General features: G+C 37.5%; 1 protein-coding gene across 1 annotated transcript in view; it reads right to left on the reverse strand.

Moving 5' to 3' along the window:
* Positions 1–2,839: 2,839 nt before the first annotated feature.
* The window catches only part of LOC132154892 (sickle tail protein homolog), a 61,538-nt gene continuing 41,560 nt past the window's right edge, over positions 2,840–22,817 (reverse strand). The window contains exons 6-21 of the mRNA XM_059563615.1: positions 16,977–17,749; positions 15,577–15,678; positions 15,422–15,462; positions 15,173–15,339; positions 13,910–14,085; positions 11,870–12,006; positions 11,552–11,699; positions 11,062–11,461; positions 10,198–10,420; positions 9,435–9,682; positions 8,973–9,116; positions 7,776–7,892; positions 6,775–6,849; positions 4,902–6,644; positions 4,317–4,442; positions 2,840–3,717 (exon numbers count right to left, since the gene is read on the reverse strand). Of these exons, the coding sequence (XP_059419598.1) occupies positions 3,199–3,717; positions 4,317–4,442; positions 4,902–6,644; positions 6,775–6,849; positions 7,776–7,892; positions 8,973–9,116; positions 9,435–9,682; positions 10,198–10,420; positions 11,062–11,461; positions 11,552–11,699; positions 11,870–12,006; positions 13,910–14,085; positions 15,173–15,339; positions 15,422–15,462; positions 15,577–15,678; positions 16,977–17,749 (5,139 nt within the window). The 3' untranslated portion in view covers positions 2,840–3,198. The remainder of the gene's footprint in view (positions 3,718–4,316; positions 4,443–4,901; positions 6,645–6,774; positions 6,850–7,775; positions 7,893–8,972; positions 9,117–9,434; positions 9,683–10,197; positions 10,421–11,061; positions 11,462–11,551; positions 11,700–11,869; positions 12,007–13,909; positions 14,086–15,172; positions 15,340–15,421; positions 15,463–15,576; positions 15,679–16,976; positions 17,750–22,817) is intronic.

Below are 22,817 nucleotides of genomic sequence, written 5' to 3' on the forward strand. Positions count from 1 at the left end.
ATAAGCTCTAGCAGAAGATTGAGAAGAATAAACGTGAGTTTATTAAATGGCACAATAAATAGGAATACAAAGAAATTTTAAGCAAACGGCAGTAGCTTGAATAACTAATGCAGCCGCCTTAATTTCCTATCCAACTGACACTCTTGTTAATTGCGATGAATTAAAAATGCAAATTAGTGACCAGATCTTTGATTAACTTACACAAGTTCCTTGTTGGTTTGTTAATGTCCTCAAAGATTTATGATGTTGATGCTCTTGTACCATAAGACATCAGGAGACACAATAATTAATCTTAAATGCTAAAAGGACTTGCGCTTTAATTACTCTCGTTCTGCTCCTCTCTATAGCATTGTAGCATTTGGACACTTCTTAATGGTAAATGTATTATAATATACAAATTACATGCTAATTAGTTGGTGCTAAGCTTAGGGATTCAGTCATTCTAAAATTTGCATATGAACTAATTACTTTCATTAAAGCTGACTAATTACAAATTTGAGGAGGGACCTGGAATGGAAAAGGAGCGTTCCTTTGTCCAGACAGTGTTTTCATCTGGATTATTTGTTTATGTACATTTGGAAAAACTGATCAAATCAGAAAATTATTTTATACAAATTATTATTATTTTTTATTTATTAGAAATGCCCATGAGTGAATGTCATAGTGCTGAGTTTGTGAATTGCAACAATAAAACAGTCAGTGGAAACTGCTATTTGTTAGCTGATGATCGCCTGCACCATGTCTCTGAACAGGTACGCTAAATTAATTCTTTAAGACTGAATTCAACTTGCAGTTAAAATAATGCATATCTAAGCACGGCAAACAAGTCCAAATTAATAGATGTGCCAATCATTTGTCTCAGGAGTTTTGCTGTCCACATATTAGATATGACTCTTACATCAATCAGGTATTAATTGCTTTCATGTCTCGTATAATAAAATGACTGCTGAGGGGCATAGGCACAGTTCTAAAATGGCTTTTGAAACCCATTTTTAAAGACTTTTAAGATCCCCACTTCAGTTTATCTGATATCTCAATATAACCTTTCTTAAATTGTTACTTAAAGATCTGAATTAGTAATGGGCTACTCTCATAACACTGACTGCATCACATCCAAAGTATATTATAGTAAAAAAAAATATTTATATTTATATATATATATATATATATATATATATATATATATATACACACATGGCATATGACACATTTGACCACATGACTATTGCTCCTAACAGCTTATTTTCATCAGTTCTTTTGTTTTTGAGTCTTTATATTTCTCAGATTTCTGCTCATTTTAAACCAGATACAGATAAAGTAGCACAGTAAAGATGACATTTATATGAATGCATTAGCGAGAGAGCAATGACAGGGTCTCTTAGTGAAGCTGTTGGTTTAAGAATTAAATGCTAGAACTTTTCAGTTTCTAATTATTGAGAAATCACAGAACAGTGTTGGCATTTCCTGACTACTGAATGATTCTGTGAATGATTCTTTAATACACATATAATATTGAGAGGTTTTCCAATTAAGCTTTAGATGATTTCATCACGTCTCTTTTCAGTGAGAATCCAGCAAGTCTGTTGCTCTTGCAGTTGCATATTGAAGTGATGCGAACTGGAAGTGCTGTCATCAGTTTTCAAATCGCTTTATCAGGCTTTGAAACAGGTTAAACTCTTTTACGTTTGCTAAAGAGACAAGTGTGATGTTTTGACATTTGCTTTAAATTCTGTTCTGCATCCACGTTTTAAAATATGTAGTTGTCAGACATTTTACACATTCACATGCATAGCTTAAATAAATGCACACGTAAAAATAAATGACAATACACTGGAAGCCCTTTATTTGATAAACATCTCTGGCAAGCATTTTCTTCCAAACAATTTTCATAAAATTTATACAGTATTACAAAATCAGAGGTAATATTTACAGCATTTATCTTTGCATTATCCATGGTTAAATATCTGAAAAGCATGCATAGGAGTAAAAGGTTGTTTGACATTTGACGAGATATTTGAAGGAGTACAAGAATAAAGCTGAACACAAAGCTAGGCTAGAGAACCACTATGATGGTTGCACACTCATCCACTCATACTACAGTATATACACCATTGTTTTGGAGTCTTTAAATTAAAACGAAAAAAAATATAAACTTTGGTTTTATGACAAAACACTACAAACTGCAAATTGTTAAAACTGGCAGTGCACTGGAGGCAAAACGCAACAATTCAGATTAAATTTAGTTAATTTTAAACTGTCAAATCAATCACCACAAACCATAATTCCATAATTCAGAAGCACCATATGTGGCTCTAGATTCTGAACTACTTCTGGATTTCAGTGGAAGTGCACAAAGACAATAACACAACCCTAAATACATGGCATAACTAAATCAGTATTTCTGTTACACCTTAAATACCACCAAAATGATTGCACAAACCAGTTAAACCATTTCTGATAGATATACAGTGGGGTCCAAAAGTCTGAGACATCTGGTGAAACTGCTTTTATTTAGCATTTTTAATATTTAATATAACATGTTATATATAAAATAAGCATAACAATTTAAGTTTGTGTAAAATCTGATGATCATGTTTTCCAGAATGATTTGAGAAGCAGGAACATCTGATAATTCGTACATATTTACAGACTTGCTTCTTTGACCTCTTCATTTGCTTCTAGTGACCTAGAAGAACAGCAGAATCCTGCATATTCGTAAATCCTGCATTTTTCAAATCCTGCACCCTAAAGAAAATCCTATAACAACAACAACAAATAATAATAATTAATAAAGATTTTAGGAAGGTCTTATACATTTTTTAATCATCGCTCTCTCAGACTTTTGGACCCCCACTATATATGGCTAATTTAAAACACAATACACTGAAAAATCTTTCCTTTTTCTAAAATAGCAATGTATATTTCATATAGTTCATGTAAGTAAACAAATGCACTTCTTTAAAATATAAAGCCAACACTGTCAAGTTTAATCCCTCACATATATCAAAACAAAATCCATAATTCAGAAGCACCATATGTGGCTCTAGATTCTGAACTACTTCTGGATTTCAGTGGAAGTGCACAAAGACAATAACACAACCCTAAATACATGGCATAACTAAATCAGTATTTCTGTTACACCTTAAATACCACCAAAATGATTGCAAACAGAATGAACAAAAGAGAGAAATGGACAGCTCATGCCATGTTCCCGGTAAAAGATGGTGGTGTGATAGAGGCTTGGCTACTGCTGGTCTTCAGAGACCTGTGGCTGCTGAAGCTGGGCATGTGTACAGCTCGACCTCCCCGGCACATGACAGTAGGAGACCGGAGGAATGGAGAGAAAAGGGATGAGGAAGAGGAAGTAGAGGTCGGAGAAACGGAGGAGGAGGTAGAGTAGGAGCTAGAGGAGGATGAGTAGGAAATGGAGCAGGACTGGCCATTTTGAGTCTGCGGAGGGAGGGTTAGGTTTTGACCTTCAGGCTGCTGAGAGGGTGAGACGGGTCTACAGTTGGGCCAGCTCAGGCTGAGACATGGGATAGAGGACTTAGAAGAAGAGGAAGAGGTTTGGTTAGTAAGCCTAGATGCATTTGAACAAGGAGCACGGGTTGAGCTATGTTTCCATGAGCTAGGTATAAAAGCTGGGATCTTAGAAACAGGCAAAGCAAGGAAAGCATGTTTACTATTCCCACCAGCTTTCATAGCACTCCCGTTAGCCTGCGAACAAAGATGCCGGAAGACATGGGAAGTCAAGTAGGATGATAACACAAACGTGAAAACATAGAGCTCTATATTCCATAAAAATATTCTACAGTACAACACCAACAAAAATATCACTCTGGCAACAAAGGGCGTCATTTTGTTTCTCTCTTTTCTCTCACAGTTTATTTCACACATTAAGCAACAGAGAGAAAAGAAGGAATAAAAGGAAGAATATGGGCACCAGACCAAAAAGGTCAGAGGCTCTTCAAAATGTCTTCATATTACAAAAAAATGGGAATATAAACCATCACTCCCCAACCAACACAGTAGGATTAAGCTCTAAATTCATAGTGTTTGCATCTATGATTGACTGTTGGATGAAAACAGTCACATAGTTTTCCTGTATAGCTCAACTGGACCAATATGCTAACAACGGCAAGGCCACGGGTTTGATTCCTAAGGAGCGCAAGGATTGGTATATATGATAAACATGCACAAGGAGTTAGTTATGATGAATTGTAGGGAAAGAGAGAGCATCATATTGGATCCATGTGTCCACAATAAAATTACTCCAAGATGTCTTCATGCCTTACACTGCCCTACAGTAAAACTACCTGCCGGAATTGTCTCTGGGAGTCCTGCAGCTTTTGAGGTTTTCCGGGTTTTTCCACATTTCCTGCTGGCTGCTGGCGAGACTTGGGTGAGGAAATCCGACTCGAAGCAGGAGAGTCAACAGAGTTCTGAAAAGAACAAGGAAACAATTTCAGCGATGGATTGAGGCGATTGACAAGTACACGACAGAATGAGGACAGAGCTTTTAAAGATTTCTCATTTGTAGATGTGATTGGGGACAGAAGAATGCAGGCAGCATGCTCAAGTGTACCATCAATTTCCCAACCACAGTGCATGCACTATATTAATCCCAAAATTGTGAGGCTCTCAGACAGAGAAACAGTGTGTGGATACAACCTCATTGAAAGTCTGAAAAGTGAAAGTAGACAGAGTGGTGTGAAAAAGAATTCCATAATCGTGTCCACTGAAATCACACAGAGCCCTCAAAACAGAGCGTTCCCAAGTGAGTTCACCCAAAGACACCTACGAAACACATTCAAAGTTGATTACAGTCATTGTTTAGAAAGTCAGGCTTTTAAAGCAAACCCAAGCCACCAGCAGAAGTTTGCAAAGGAGTTGAGAAAGACCTGTTTACTGTTGGAGGAACTGGAGGAAGTGGCCATGCTTGAGGAAGAACGAGACTGTGTTCTGGATCTCTTTTGCAGAGATGACTTGTGAGATTTGGGCTTCAGAGGTGCTGGCTTTTTTGTGGGACTGCCCTCCTCCGGTTCTAAGTCACTGGCAATTCTCTTTGCTTTCGATTCCTCTTTGCGAGAGACTTCTGAAATCAATGCAGGCCCAATATCACTTACGGTGCTTTCTAACTGCTTAATGGTCTGCTCGAGGCTGTCTAATGTTCGATAAGTTGACTTACGGAGTTCCTCAGTTCTGTCTTTGGTGCTCTGTGATGTGGTGGTCTGGTTTTGCGATAACGACCTAGGGGTGGTAGACTCAGAGTCTGCATGGGACTCGATCTCAAACCTTTTAGCTTCTTTGACCTCAGTCATGGTTCCATCTGGTTCCTCTTCATCCTCATAGACAACTACCTGCAGTGTCTTTTTGCCAGTTTTTGTCCCCATACGAAGGGCCTGACCAATAGCTACAAGCTGCTTCTTTGGGAACTTAAACTTGAATTTCTTTTTCGTGTCTTTAGGAGATTCTGTCTTGTCTCCATCCTCAACGGTAAGAGCAGAACTCTCAAAGGAACTCTGCTGTTGTAGAGGCACTGTAACACTACTACTTCTCTGATTGTTTACCCTGTTCTCAGTTCTGCACTGATCTCGATTATTTCTAGGTGTTATCTGACCGATCTGACTCTTTGAGTTGGCTTCCTCTTCCTCTTCCTCTTCCTCCTCATTCTCTTCATCTATCCTCTCTTCCGATAGCACCCTCTCCAGCTCTTCTTCACACTCAAAGATGGTGGAAAGCCGCTTGTAGGCCTGACAGATATCCATAGGCTCGTCAAAAATGATTATAACCGGCTTCTTGTCACATCCAGAGTCCTCAGGGGCAGATACAGTTGGTTCTGAGCCCACTTTAACAGTTTGGACATCTGTGCCTTTACTGTTTACTAGCTGTTGGTACTCTCCAGTTGATAGAGCCTGTACCTTGGTTTTAGTGATCCTGAAAGCAAAGTTATTTGGTGGAGGAGGACCTTCTTCTCCTGGGAGGTCTGGACTTAGACTGGCCTCCTCAGTGTATCTGGCCTGATCTTCAGATGATCTCTTTGTTACTTCCTGCTCAATGTCATGGTCATTTGGTTGTGTTGAAAATGAGGCGTGAGAGTTTGGCTGATGGACTGGTGCATGAACCTGAAGTTCAGCACTTTGTGGAATCTTTCCAACGAGTGTAACCTGAACAGTGGTTGTGCGATGTCCATACTTTATTAAATTATCCAGAACAGGTTCGACTTGCTCAGAGGACGTCCGCAGTATCTGCTGTTCTAACTTCTCCGCAACAGGTGAAACTTTCTCAGAAGGTGTGGGAACTGCCTGCTTTAGGGACTTCAGCACTGATTCAGTCTTGAGCTCTTTAATGATCAATGGCTCTTTTTCAGCTTCAGTGCTGTTCTTTAAAGAGTTAAATGGGTCAGATGACACCTCATGAATAATAGTTTGCTTGCTTTGGACCTTCTTGACTGATTGGCTTGACTGAATTGAAAATATAGATAAGTCATTTGATGTTAACAGTTTTTGCTTGGAAAGGTCAGAAGCATTCTCAAGTGCAACCTTTGAAGGAGAAAAAGTGGCTTCCTTATGTTCCTTAAGGTCATCTGGTGTAGAGGTGCTCTCCCTTGATGTTTTTGATGTTCCAGTGATATAATACATGACCTGACAAAGAAATCAAGAATCCTTTGGACTGGACTTCAAACAACATATTAAAGTCAAAGTGAATACAATCTGTATACATGCTCTTAAATCACATATAAATCTAATGGAAACATTAACAAATGATATTTACCTCAGGTGAACCAGGTGTTGCACTATCTTCCCTACTTTCAGATAGTGCTCCTACTTCAGACAGGTGAGTGGTCTGCTAGGACAGGTTGTTAGCACAGAGTCATTGCATTACACTGTTTTAGACCTTTATTTACATTTTCAAATTAATACCCAGCTAGTCAGTAAAATGCAGAGAGAAAGATTAAAAAAGAGGTCAATGGTGCCATCTAGAGTTTAGTTTAGCTTACATCCTTAGTTTACTAAGGACTGCTGTATGTTGTCCACCATTGTGTCAAAATAATGTATTTAAGGTGACTAGAAATGCTTGAGGGAGTAGTGAAATTGTATGTATAGTATTTTCCATGCAAATAAGTTTGGTGTTGAAAGAGATTGCTGAAAAACACATGCTTGAATTTATATTTTGTCTATTTAAAAAAAAAACATTAAACACAAATTTATACATTACATTTACTACACATTAAAACATTCATAAAGATGAAAATATTACCTATCCCTTATATGCTTTTAGAGCCCAAAACATCATACAAAATATTTAAATATTAATTTAGAATTACCAAATTTGATACCAAATATATAATGTTTGGTATCCACATACATATTTTAGTTAATTTTACAAAGCAGTAATATTATATCTTTATACCTCCTTATGGTGGACATTTTGGCCCTTTTTCAAAGTGAACTCTGAATGCTAAAAAAGGAAAGGGTCAGAAGTCAAGAGTGCTGAATGGCTCTTCCGAACGCTCCAGTCACTCTGACCCACCCCATGCTGTATCTATTAGCATTCAGCAGGAGAGTGTGAGTGACAGATCAGTGTTAGACACATTCAAACATATTACACCCTCACTTGATGAGGGGCTACGGTCAGGCATTGACGTGCGTCAGTACATCAGTATGGGTGTTGCGAAGAAGTGTCAGTAGAGCAGGAGGTTATGGGACATGACTGCTCATACAAGCACTGTTGTTAAACTGCGATGGCAGTTTAGCACACATCACATCCATTACCTTTGTGTAGTAAGACAGGGAAAGCCCTGGCTCCATCTCACTGTCTAGGGGCTCACGGGTTGTGAGATCAAGAATGTATCGGGGCAGTAAATCTTTAATAGTGCACTTCTGAAACACCTGAGGAGCGGTAAGGGTACGGTCATTAGGTGCTATGGCTGTGTAGGGGTGAGATTTCTGTCCTGTTTTTGTGCAATTATGAGATGCCAACAGAACTAAACACCTTGATCCAGACAAGGTGCAATACATGTTCCCTATACACACACATATATATATATATATATATATATATATATATATATATATATATATATATATAAACATCAATGCATTAGATACAAGTGGCACCTGCACATATAAGATGCAGATTATTTTCTTAGAACTAACTTCACCTTTCAGTTTTACAATCTGATAATAAAGTAATCTTATTAAGAATGAATAAATTTGAATAATAATAATATAAAAAAATACATATACTTTATTTCACTATAACCCTATATACACATTTTCATTCAGTTATATTCATTCATGTTAATGTATAATCATTCATTCACTTATCACTATTCAATACTTCTGCTGCACAATATATGCATAATCCTATTCACACTACTTTGTCTCTTTTTTTGAGTTATTTATTGCATACATTAAAATAGATGTCATCTCTCTGATTATATTTTTTAGAGCATTTTATTTAATTTAAATCAATTTTTTGGTTTCTTAATGGTTTTTGTGGACCTGCAATTTTTGTTTAAAATAAAATACTATACTTGGTTTTCTTTAATATTTTGTTAACTGATACAATGTCATTTCATAAATTTTTCAGTGTGATATGTACAAATACCTTTAGAGGCCACTTTATGCTGTTGATTTAGTACTTTTATTCCTAATGAAAATAAAATCGGATTCATGAAGATAGATTTGTAGTATTAAACCTTACCCATTCTCAACAATAGAGGGCAGCACAAGTGCAACTTCTGAGAGAGTCATAGTACCCCCTTTTTGATGCTTTTGAGTAAATGTTGACACTGGTGTGGCCGTCTGATTTTTGAATGGGCTCAATATTTGTCCCTTAACACCTCTGACATGTCTCACACTTCCTGTGTGTTTGGTTTTCCTCTGTTCTTGTGTTCGTAAAAGAACAAGTGTGCGTTCATGTCTTTGTGTGAGTGGCTCCTGTGAGGATGATTGTGGTTTGCTTACCTGTAGCTCAGCCATGATCTTATCTTCTTCATCCTCTTCATCTTGTAAGGTGGAGGTGTTGACAGGAGGAGGGGGGCGGGGCTTAGGCTTGACCTCTGGGGGCACACGCAAGGGTTTGGGCTTCGGGGCCTCCTCTTCACCCTCCTATAACCAAAACAACCAGTCAAGTGTGACCGACCCTCACCCTTCATTATGTCTCTCAAATCAACAAAAGCAGCTGGAATCTCTACCGTGACTTTCTGTCACTATTATTCACAAAAACAAGGACGCATTATGGAGCGAATGATACACACAGGCAAAATCTAACACACTGAAATTTCTACACGTAGCAGATGTGTTGTTTTCAAATACTAGTTATTAAAATTGTCAAGTTGTGTGGGAATGCAGCTTAGCAAGGCCTAAGTCACATGAATAATGGTGTGATTTTAATTAGAGGAAGCTGAAAAAGCAGGACTCAAGCACCTGTGCGCTCGTGGACTCTTTCCGGGTGGTGTAGATCACCTCTCCTGAACGTCCTGTGGTGAGTCCAGTTCCAGAGGCGTAGAATCTGCGTGGAGGGGGAGGGGGAGGCGATTTGCTGACCGTTTCAGGGTTGGGCTGTACTCTGTCAACACTGGCCCTGTGGGGCTTCTCTATGGTCGGCTTCTGTGGCCTATGCAAACTGGTCTGGACTGGTTTATCTGCTTTGGGTCCATCCTGTGGTGCCGCTTCTGTTTGAAGTAATATAAAAAGTGCATCGATAAACAATATAAATCCTGCAGATTAGATCCAATCTATAATCAAGCACATCTGAACCAGCTAATTTGGGTTTATTTAAAAAACAGCGAGGTGTATTGCAATATTTAAAAAAAGCTTTTGTCAGGTAAAAAGACAAAGCATAACATGGGGTCCAACCAACATGCAGAAAAACAAAACATAAAACAGGAAATGACAGAAAAAACCCCTGGAGCCTCTCATGACTGTGTTTCAAGGCAAAGGAAACATCAAATAAATTCATATATTTAAAATATCATAAAATAGCTTAGGTTGTAATGTGGTGTGACTCCAAAAAATTAAAAAAATATTTATGAATTAATGATAAATCTTTTTTCTTCTTCTTATTTTTTTACTTTAAATAGCAAAAAATGTCTTTTTCTGAATATCTTTTTTTGTGGTTGTTACTTTTAAAAGAAACCTTTGTGAATGAATTGTTTATATGAATATTCACATGAGTGGACAGACATACCAGGGGGCCCATGGAGTGGATACACAGGAAGTGGAGAGTCCTCCTCATCTGTCAAGATGCTGGATGGTTGGAAGGGGGCGCTGTCAACTGGATTGCTCACTTCCAGGTCAGGAATGGCCTTCATAAGACTGGCCTGGCTCTGCTGAAGGATCCTTTGCATTTCCTTTTCCGCTTCTGGTCTAGTAGAGTGAACCTTGTCCACATCTACTGCCCATTTGGAAACCTGTGGAGAACCCGACAGAAGTTACTGTTTGTTGGAAATAATACTGGGTAACGGTATGGTCACATTTACTTCTGCTCTGCAAAATTTTACAGGCAAAACCGAGTCATTTCAATGGGAATCTGCACAAACAGCCAATTTCATGTGAGGGGGAAAAAGTCCTCCATGCAGATGGTCACTTGAACTCACCATGCTAACCAACAGAAAGCTTCATTGTTTGAAAGTGATTTTTGTAGAGAACATTTTGCTTTTTTGTGAAATTTACTCATTTAAGTATATTTATTCACACTTTAAGAATTTTTTGAAGACGTTCCCTGTACTCCTAAAAATAAAGGTTCCTAAAGGGTGGTTTTATAGTGATGTTTGGTTTCCCAAACAACCAACCAACCAGTAAACACTGGTAAAAGAACCATTTTTAGTTAGTGTAAAGAACATTTTTATAATCTTAAGACCCTTGCCTCTATATATAGAACCTTTTATGCAATGGAAAGTTTTCATGGATGTTGCAGGTTCTGAATGGAACCATCAATGCCAACATTTGTAAGAGTGTGCAGATAAATACAGATGTACATAAGACATACTTGTGCTGGTGCCAATCCACAAATCGTAATCATTCAAAAGTGAAAGTCACAGCTGAACCACACCTCTTCAGGCACAGGCCTACTTGTGTTCACAGACATCTCCTCCGCTGAGGAGGATCCAGTCGTCTTGATGGCAGGGGTTGCTGGCACGGCTTCCTGGCCCTGTGGAGATGCTCTCTTTTGCAGGGCAGGGCTGTTTTCTCTGCTCCTGGGACTGACCTTCGCCACAGTGGGGGAGTCCCTGCCATGGGTGGGTGTGAGCGGGGGACTGGGGTGGTGTGCGCTGACGGCAGCCGTCTGAATGCGGTGCACAGTGACAGGAGAAGAGAGCACAGGCTCCGAGTAGCTTTCTTTGGCAGGTGATCTTGGTTGTAGGGTGGGAGACTCACAAACAGGTTTTGGAGGGCTGTACTCTTCCACAAAGGAAACTGAATCCGTATGGTTGTGGCTCTCAGTTGCATATCTACAACAAACAGAAACCCTAACAATGAAGCAGCCAAACAACTACAAACTGTAAAGGAATGGAATATTTCAAATGGTACATGAGTTTCACCTTCTCAGTCCACTGAGAGTGTCAGTCAGAGCTTTGACTCTCTTCAGCATGCTGTCCATTTTGTGAGGCTCCTCCTTAAGAAACCGCACCGCCTCCACCTCCACCCTCAACACAGCACGCATTTTCATCTGCAGGGCTGGGAACTCTCCTGAAAAGGTGCAATTTGTTATTATACAACATTATTATCTACACTGCCACTGCCATGGTCTACGAATCTTACTAACCCTAAACTTTTGAACTGTGGTGTATAATAACTACAGTACGTAATCATTAGGGTTAGGGTTAGTCCACAGGGAGGGTAAATACAAATTCAATCACCTTTGAGTGTGGCCAAAGCTTCTCCTACTTTCCTCAAGTTGACCGCCCCTTCCTCCACATCCTTCATAGTGACTGGTTGATTGCTCATGGCACAGGTGGATTCTTTCTTGAGCATCTCCACATAGTTCTCCAGCTCTCTGTGACATTGTTACAAGGATGTTTCATTGTTTCATCAGCACCCCTGCCACTATATTGCTATACATTTACATTTTACATTTAATCATTTAGCAGACGCTTTTATCCAAAGCGACTTACAAATGAGAACAATAGAAGCAGTCAGGTCAACAAGAGAACAACAACAGTATACAAGTGCCATGACAAGTCTCAGTTAGTCTAGTACAGAACGCATAGCCAGTGTTTTTTTTTTGTTTTGTTTTTATGAAAAAAACAAGAAAAGAAGAATATATAACAAGTATTTTCGCTCAAGCTGCATGTTCTCTACAATTTCATGTAAACTAACTTGACTCAACTAAATGAACTTTCTGTTCATTTCCTGGTTTAAGCAAAAAAAAAAAAAAACTCCACCACTGTTTATATACATTTCAATTGCATTTAATCCAGCATTTGCAGCATTTAATGATAGTTAATACTGTGTAATAAGCAAGTCTTGACTGTTAGTCTCGACTGCTAGAGAATGAAACCTGTTTAACGTGATTTAGTCTTGTTAGTTGTTGATTGACAGTTCACATATAGAGAGGTTTAGCTGTGTATGCAAAGTTGGCCACAAAATTCTGCCCTCAGCCAAATACTTTCAGAGGATCATCATAACCTACGTCTTTCTCAGATTTTCGAACTTCATCCATCTTGAAACGGTTATGAAGTGTAAATTGTTGAAGCTGGTTGCCATGAGTTGTACCAGCATAGTAAAGTCTTTAGCAGGGCCAGCCATGCAGGAATCTGCAAGCCAGTACACATGCGCTGAGATCACAGCCTAACATCATCCAAAGTCCTGCTTTTTGTTATCTTTCTCACCAAAGCACAATCTAACTTAAGCCAACAACAACATTTCTTGGTTGTTATTATTGGTATTAACTGATATTTGTTGGTCACTAGAATAAAATGCTTTGTATATTTAATGTAGTATAATATTAGTATAATGTATGTACTTATATAGTATTTATTCATATTTTGAATGAGCTTTTGTTTTTATATTTTTAGCATTCATTTTAACAAGTGTTAGTAATTTTATTGTGCTTCTGTAATTTTTATAATTATTGAAATATTTCAATTTAGCTTTCCTTTTTTTATTTCAGTTTTAGTCATTTTAGTACTTCAGATTTCAGTTAGATGCAATTTTTTCTAAGTTTAAGCTTTTAAAAAAATATCTAATATTATATTTCAGTTCCAGTTAACATTGTGATTTTCCAAATTTTTTTCTATTAATATTTTTATAGCTTTTTATTTTAAGTTAACAATTTAATAAGAACACTGGTTTCATGCACAATGTGACTAAACACATACTTATTTCTGAAGCAATCTGACTTCTTTTTCCCCTTCAGGACAGCACATATTCATCATGACAGGAAACACAAAGAATCATTCTCAGGCCTTATTCTTCTGAGACAGGTTGGGACAGTGGATTATTAACTGCATTGTTTCATGCAATTACACACACACATCCACCCAATATAGGTAAGACTAGTTTTACTTTATTAAGGTTTACACCACCAAATGGGTTTTAGAAAAATACTCAAGAGTCCATACAACAATAATGATATAAAAATCCCCTCAGTTCACATCTATTAAAAACCTACATTGGTCTTTGTTTATTAATATGTGCATTCAGCATTGACTGGAGGCATGGGGTTGTAATGAATTAGTAAGCAGGATCTAGGAGAATTCAGTTTTGATTAGACGTGAGCAGTTAATCAGCATCAAATCTGGCTCATTTGTTTCCGTTAATCAATGTACTGACTTGTTCTGTTCGTCTACAGCTGTCTCTCACATTCTACAGATGACCAGTCCGTAATGAATGCATCATTACTAATTAATGTCAAGTTCTTAAGTGGTCACATAAAAATTGCTGTTCTGTTGTCTTACCCGAGTTGCATGAGAACTCTCTCCTCCATGCCAAGATATCGGTGTCTTTCTTCTTCCACCTGGACTCGTTGTCTATGAACAGGGTCCTCAAGGCGCAGCACAGTGTCTGAAAACCTCTCTGAGATCTTCTGCTCTGCCTGTCGCAGCATCTGCTTCATGGCATCCTGGTTCTGCAGCTGTGTGTGCAAGGAAAAGCTCTATCAACACACTTGTCTTTTGACCAACTGTATATTATAACTCATGTGTTTATTATAATACTACATCACCTTACTATAATTATATAGTATGTGCATGTGTGTTTATATACTACCATTCAAATGTTTGGGTAAGAGTTTTTAATGTTTTTGAGAAGATTTTCTTATACTCACCAATATTGCATTTATTTGATAAAAAAAATACTGTAAAGAGTAATACTATATTATTATTATAATACAGAATAAAATACCTTTCCTATTTTAATACATTTTAACATGTAATTTATTCCTATGCTGATTTGGTGCTCAAGATTTTTTTTAATTATTATCAGTGATGAAAACCCACAGTGTACTGGCAGACTTGTAATGAGATGTGTTAAGATGGGGAAAAAAAGCAGTACGAGTAAATTGTTAGGTCAACTTAAAAAAAATTGTAGTTGCTTTTTTTTTGTTTTATACCAATGTTATTTGCAAGGCATAAATACGTTTGAGTTAATAAATGTCTGTAAGAACACTGGGGTGGACAATATTTTTGTCATTTTATTAGGTTTATCAGGTTGATATGTTGATGCTTCAGCTAGAGATGAAAGGAGACTGGTTAAATTGTGTTAAATGGGTTTCTTGTACATACATGAGATACCCGTCTGTGATGCAACGCCTTGTTATACTGCATTTCTGTATAATATTGATGGTTTCTATAAACGTGGCATCTTAAACTATTGATTTTATTAAGAGGTGGATTAATTCAGGACACCACTGAGGGCCTAGGTGTGAAATGCATGGCCCGTCATGATCTTTAAAAATATTAATGGCTTAATTTCTTCTTTTTTTTCTTCTTTTTTTAATCTTACTGACCCCAAACGCTTGAACAGTAGTGTATTATTTAGTAGTGAAATATGTGAAGATAGTTGCTTCACTATTAAATTGTTGCATAACTTTGCGAAATACTTTTTTTTAATTTGACAGACAGCACTAATATCTTATAAGACTTTATAATATTGTAGAATAAGCATTTAAAAAGCAGATGCCCTGGACAGAACCTCTTTTCAGTTTGAATTTCTATGTGTACCTGCATCTGTTTGAGTTGGTGGAGCTGCAGTCGGAGGTCAGAGACATTTCTCCTGAAGGTGGAGAGGATTGAGCATATAGCAGGGTCTCTTACAGGAGGCTGAACCTCGGCTGAAACACTGTCTGTCTGCACAACTGGGTCTTTAGGTGATGTTACAGTACAGACGCCTGGACAAAAACACCAATTTATGAAGTTACTGCTCTGGAGGGAAGAAGCATCATTATAATCAATAAGTGAATGTTTACTGACCACCATTCTGTGACTGAGACCCCATCTTTACAGGATTCTCACTATAGAGAAGGTCAAAACGTTAAATCTTAGAATCATTTTGCACGAGATAATACTGACACAAATTAGATTCATGCTATTTAAAATTCACATTAAATGTTTCTGTGAAAATGTACCTAGAAGTCCCTTTGGAAATCGGATTTGGCCCTTTCGTAAGAACATGCTGAACGAGTCCAGTAAGACTGGCTATCTGCTGCTCCATTGCCCTTATTCTTTCACTGCAAAACACAAGCCACATGAGATAATTACATAAATGATCACATTCTATTTAGCTAAGGATCTAAGGAGTATTAAACAGTGCAAACAATGCTAAAGCCAGCCAATTTTATTGCCGTTCTCTGTTCCTGAGGGCAAAACTCTGGTAAACTTCAGTATTCGAGGCATGGTAGTATATATGTGAATTCTGGACTTTGCCCTCTTCTCAATTTAACTTAATTTACTTCACCACGCAACATGACTATTGTGTTCTTTTCCCCATCAGCCTTTGATTACTTATGCACTATTTGAATGAATAACAGAAGAAAGGGGTAGGTTTTAATATCGTAGAATATTAATCCTCGCTGTAAAATACATGCAAACTGTTTTACTTAGATTAAGGGTCAAACGTGAATTTGCCAGCCAATCCGACACCTTACTCATCGAAGCTGTCAGTTTTGCTGCAGTGTGTTCTTTAGATCTTGCATGGGTAAAAAGCACAGTGTCATCAGCATACATCTGGATGTTAACATCTGGACATGTTTGAGGGAGGTCATTTATATATATACAAAATAAAAGAGGTCCTAAAATAGACCCTTGAGGGACCCCTGAAATACAGTTTGCAAATGAGGAACACTTATCACCCACTCTTGTACATTGTTTTCTGTTATTCAAATAGGATTCCATCCAGGTCATGGTATTAACGGATAAATTAAATTTAGAAAGTTTCGATAATAAAACGTTGTGATTAACGGTATCAAATGCCTTCTTAAAATCTAAAAACACAGCTCCAACGACACCGCCTTTATCAAGTAGACTTTTGATTCGTTCCACAAAAAAACAATTTGCTGTTTCTGTCGAGTGATGTTTTCGGAAGCCAAACTACATCGGGTGCAAGGTAAATTCACCTTAATTTTGATGAGAGACTAGCTGATCATAAACAACCTTTTCTGTAATTTTAGAAACTATTGGAAGTATACTAATGGGTCTATAATTTGATGTAAGAGTTCTATCACCTGTTTTTAAGATTGGAGTCACTACTGCGGCCTTCCAGGATGAAGGAAAATAAGATTTTGTTATTGACAAATTTATCAAATGAGTTAAAGGCTTACATAGTATTAATTTATAATTTTTCAAGAATTTTGCATCAAAATCAAAAACATCCTTAGACTTGGACCCTTTCAAACAATCAAGTGTTTTCGTTACTATATATTCTGCATACTGTATATTCAGAATATACACATGAGCCTCAATGGGTCAGAAAAACATTTTGTGTTGTCTCACAAAACAATAAGATGCAGGTTATTTTAAAAAGACCCACCTCTGAGGATTTCCTTGAAACAGCCTCTCTCCATGACCGGGCGGAAGGTCTGCAAAAACAGGGGAGCCCACATTGCCTCTTACCCTGGTCGCCCCCTCCATGGCTCCATTACTGTCCTTGCGGAAAGATCTTCGCACAGGTGATACTCTTTCCGCTGCCACACCTTGTGAGGGCATGTGGGAGTTCTGGCCTGGGAGCATGTCAATCATTCTGACCTCACTGACCCTGTGAGGGGAAGCTGGCGGTGTTTTGGAGCCCATAGAGGCGAGCTGACTCTCACTGTACTTGCGAGATTTCTGTCTGTAGAGGGAGTGTTGCAGATCCTGGCCATCTGCGTACGCACCGTCAGACTTGATGGAGCGGTGCTGGATGTACACCGCCCCATCCGGGATGTCTCCAGTATGGCTGCCTTGAGATGAGGCTACACTGAGCCTGGCCTCAGATGAACCGTAAGCTTCTGAATACAAAGGAACACTCTTGCTGCTCAGATCCTCATCTGGTTTCACATCCCGTCGCTCTAGGATGGCACTGGGGCAGGGTGCGATGGAGCGACTGGGGGGCACGTTGGACAAACGGTCCCTGGGTAAGGTGGCGCCACCAGGCATGGCAACAGAGTGACCGAAGGGGATCCTGGAAGGGGAGGAGGGCATGGAGCGTGGTGTAGGAGGAGACATAGAGCCCTGGACTGAATGTATGGGACTGTGAGGCAGAGTGTGAACTGGGCTTTGGCCTCCCGGCTGCTGTCTGCCACTGTAGAGCCTATCTCTTGTGATCTGGGGATAGAACGAAAAAGAATATCAGAGGGAATTTGGGTTAAAAAAGCAGGTTTTGGAATCAGTTTAATTTGTCTAGTTTCAACCAAGCAACAGATAAATTTGCTCCAAAAAACTGTAGTGTAACTTTTCACACTACCTTTGATGCCAGTAAAAAAAAAAATATATATATACAGTATATATATATATTAGGGGTGCAACGGTACGTGTATTCGTACTGGACCGTTTCGGTACAGGGCTTTCGGTACGGTGCACGTGTGTACCAAATGACTGAATGCAATATTTTGTACGTGGAACATAGGTAGATTTTCGTGTTTCCAAACTAACATATTAAGTGGCGGAAGTCTCCGCGTTCAGCGCAAATCCCGCCCTGCAGCTGATTCTAAGGCCGGTGACACAATGGCTGCGTGGCGTGAGCGGGGCGTTTCTGCTGCGTGTCAGTTGCGTGACGGCTGCTTCGCGTTTTGTGGAGAAGGTCCTCACTGCAGAACACAAGATTCAGGGGGCGAGGTTGGACCTAGATCCAACTCCTCCCACTTTATAAACCGTGTTCTGCCGGAAGAAGCTGCATAAAGTTACATGTTCGTGAAGTTGCAGGCTTGTGGCCCGTAATCACCAACATTTGCTCTTATAAGTCTAGATTAATATTAGTTGAGATAGATTCATTATGTAGTGTATGTCTGTAAGTAATAATCACAGTTAAATATGTCAAAGTTTTGACGGTGTGCATACTATTTGATAGCGCCAAGACATGTTTAAGTAACGTTAACTTTAAAAGTACTAACAGTTAACTAGATAACAGCTAGCGCGCACATGTAAACCTACAGGTGGACTGTTGTTGGCAAGGTAGTTTACACGCTAGCCAGGCTATGCTAACTTGGCAAGAAATACCATTTGAAATACATTTAACGTCGACCATAGATGCACAGAACAGTGTTGCGACGTGAGAAGATTGCCCTTCAGAGATGCCATGCTGTTTTTGCACATTTTCATTGTTATTGCCAAACACAGTTACTGTATAAGCAAAGTCCATTCGTGAGTGCTGGCTGAACTTAATTTTAAAGTGCATTAGCCATAAAAGGTGAGAACCAGATTTGCAAAACCATGCTGTCTTTCCAAAGTTTTAACTTTCTTCGTTTTATTCCTGACACCATTTACTGTGTTATAGGGAAGCCTCAAGACTCAAGAAGGACCAAGTGAACTACATGAATTGTTGTCTCAAGGAGCATGGGATTATTGTGGTATAATGTCACTAGCAATTTTACATTTTAGAAATTTTAACTCTTATCCAGTGTTGGGTAAGTTACTCAAAAAAAAAAAAAGTAATTAATTACTAGTTACTAATTACATTAGTGTAGGTCACTGTACAAATGACTCTCTCCAAAAAGTACTAAATTTCTTATTACTAATTACTTTCTAAATCCTATATCAACCTTGACAAGTTAATGATACAAAGATAGACATGAAATGTTTCTTTTAATTCTTCCAAGTAACTATATAAATTATTCTGTTCACACTTTAGATTAGGGTCCAATTCTCACTATTGACTATTTTTCCACAATGTACTCCTAATTATTGCTTAGTAATATGTAGCAAAGTAGTTGTTTAGTTTAAGAATCGGTTAGGATTAAGTATTTGGAATAAGGTTTTGAAGAATAAGACATTAATATGTGCTTTTTAAGTAGTAATAAACAGGCAATATCCCAGCATTATTCATGCTATTACACAACTAGTTTATTGTGAGAATTGGACAAAGTATTTAAAGTGAGAAGGGTACATAAAAAGCATGCATTTTAATGTTAGACTTTAAATGCTGATGTTAAATCCACTATTTAATTGTGTATAAATGTTCTGCAGTCTATACACCGTGTTAGTTCAATTACATATGAAATAACTATTATTAAATTACAGTAACTATTTACTTAGTTACTAGGTACACCCAACACTGCTCTCAGCATACTGGTCTTTGTATTCCTTTTACAGGGAGTATGTGGTTTTTATACAATCTTGTTTGCTTACAGTTGCCATTTTTATCAATGTTGTTCTCCAGGAGGGTGACGAGCCTATTCTGACACTGGCCCTTGTCTGCACTCGCTTCAGAGACCTTGTGACGGGGGAAGCCTTAAGAAGATGAGCCCATTTCTTTGGCTTGACAGTAAGTGTTCCCTAGTAGTTTTTGCATAACTTTTTACGTATTTTTAAAAAATTCTTATGTTATTTGCTTGAACAGCTGGTTAATGAATTCTAGCCTTGTGGATTTTTGAATGTGTGTACTTTTACATGTCTACAGGTGTCACAAATTGGAGTGCTTTCTTTTCATACTACAAGGCAGAGTTCTACAAAATGTACAGACTGGAAACTTATATGCAGTGGAGACATATTCAAAAATTGTATTCCAGGTATGCAGTGGTAGTCGTTGCCATGTGGTGTTTTGCTTTCAATGATGAATTAAAACATTACAAAAATAATGAACATTGGAATATTTATTTTTTTCTTTCTTTGCTAAACCTGTAGGATATGTAGGTCGAGGAAGAAGAGGGGAACTCGACACCCACCCAGGCTTCTGCAGCGAGCTCTGCCAAATCTGTGCTGTTCTTTGAGTGTTGTGTGCATGTAGTGCAATAGATGCAAACTCCTCACTTTTCAGTGACAACTCACTTTTTTGAGGTTGAAATGGGTCACCTATGAGCAGGCACGTGCAGAGGGGGGGGGGGGGGCACCTGCCCCTTTGCCCCTTAGTGCTCAAAGTGCCCTTTTGTCAAAGCAAACTTTCCTCTAATTTTTTTTTTACTCGTTTTACTTCACGTGTTTACTTACACGTTTGAGAATCGAGATATTTCCTGATATATTAGGCATGTTTGGAATTGTTTTGAATAAAAAGGAAAAATAAATAAAGCATAAGCCTATATCAGTTATACAGTGCTTTCGTAGCATGACTTATACACCCCCCCCCCCCTCAAAGTGCCCCCTCAAAAATCATGAGTGCATGACGCCCCTGATCGAGGGGTCTGGTCTTTTTATGTTATTTGACTAAACTATTATTATATTACAGTATTTATTTATTTTTTAACACGTAGAGTGCCTTAAAAATAATTATCACAACACTGGTAATGCTTATTCAGATTTTCTCATTCTCTGAATTATCATTATGAAAATAAAAACAATTCAGAAATTAATTAAAATATAATTATATTTTAAATGTTACACAAATTTTTTTTTTCTACAATAGCAACAGTGTTTACGACAGCAAGACCACTTTAGCCTGTAAACTCAATATCTCTCTGGAAATAAATTTATTTTATTTAATGTCAATATAAAATGAATAATATACCTGACCTACCATCAAAGTGCAGTGTCAAGGAGATTAATAACACATGTAGCCTGTCATTTGTTTACATTGCAAAGGTGTTCAATTTTAGACAACAAGAACTACAACAGTAATAATAATATTAATCACTATATTCCAGTGTATCAGTTGTTTAATGTTTTGTATCAATATTTAAGGTGGACTTATTGATTAGGTGCAAGAGTAGTAGTGATGGTTAAAATAATAGATTAATGCTGAAATAGTAAATTGAGCCTTGTTCCTAAATGGACAGAGAGTAGAAAATAAAAGATCAGATGAGGAGATGGAGATAGAGGAAGAAAAAGAGGGAAATGTAGAGGCTAGTGTTGTCACGATACCAAAATTTCAGTATTAGGTACAGATACCAGTGAAAATCCACGGTTCTCGGTACCAATTTCGGTACCAAAGCAAAACACAAAATATGCTAATTAATTTTTTTTAATTAAAATGAAAAAACTTTTTATCTCTAAAAATAAAACCAATGCCATTCTTTATACTTATTTACAATTGTGTTTAAAGTTTTTCTACAAGTTATATAATTATGAAAAACAGTAAACAAGTTTCTCCCAAATTTAATTTGTCTTTTAATTTATGAAATTTAAACACATTTTATTTTTGGTAAATAAAGGGGATTCGCTATTAAAATTAAAACATGGAAGAAATATTTTGTGATTTATTTCTTTAAAAAATAAAGTTTTATTAATTTTTTCAACAGTAGTAGCAGTATCACATACATTTTACTAAATAATAGTAATATTTTGTAGCACAATGCCTTTATGTAAAAATGAACTTTTAATGAATGCATATTTGTCATTTTAACTGAACTTAAGACTGGTGGTGATGCTGATAAGATATTTTTGAGGGTTTCTGTAAAAAATAAAAAAAAATAGTAATAGATCATATGAATTATTATTAAAAGATAATACTGCTACTAATTCTACTACCATACTAACAGTATACAATGAACTATGGATTGATGAGCTGCTGGGTTCATGAATATTAATCACGTTGTCTGCGTTCGGTCAAACTGATTTGCTGAAATCAAAACAGGGACGGTAATAGATGAACGCCAGCCAATGAAATTGCCATTTGCGCATTAGCTCCGCCCACTACTGGAAAAACCGGCATATCTTCTTCTTGTTCGAAAAATATTAATAATTCTAAATGAACTCCATTATTTGGACAGGAGAAGACAACAAAGAATATAGTTTACATGTAGCGTGTCGATTCAGCGTGGTAAGACTCTCGCTCTCTCTCTCTTTGCATGTGTGAGAAGGATACTTGTGATCTAACGTGGGTAAATAAAGAACTGGTTGTTTCAATAAGTTGTGCATAGTATTTTCTTTACTCTTTACTTCTTTACTTTAAAACTGTCTAAAAATGTAATACTTTATTTATTTGGGGTCTGAGATGTGGGAACAGTGAAGTGAGAGAGGTTGGGCAAATATTTTCTTACTGAAAATAGCCGTCATCTTTTACAACATAGGATTTTGACTATATTTTATTCACATGCAGTTGTCTATTAATGTTCATGATCAGTAGATGAAAGCACACCTATTTTCTACTTGATTAGAAAATATGTAATAGACACATGATTTATTACCATTCCAATAAAAGCAGATGTGCCTTATTAATTTGAAGTCAAAGTGGACTACTGAGAGGGTAAGATTTAGCCAATCAAAAAACACACTTGTTTTTATTCTTACTTTTAACAAGAAACTA

Source organism: Carassius carassius, chromosome 12 (genome assembly GCF_963082965.1).
Source record: "Carassius carassius chromosome 12, fCarCar2.1, whole genome shotgun sequence".
In the NCBI taxonomy this organism is placed as follows: Eukaryota; Metazoa; Chordata; class Actinopteri; order Cypriniformes; family Cyprinidae; genus Carassius; species Carassius carassius.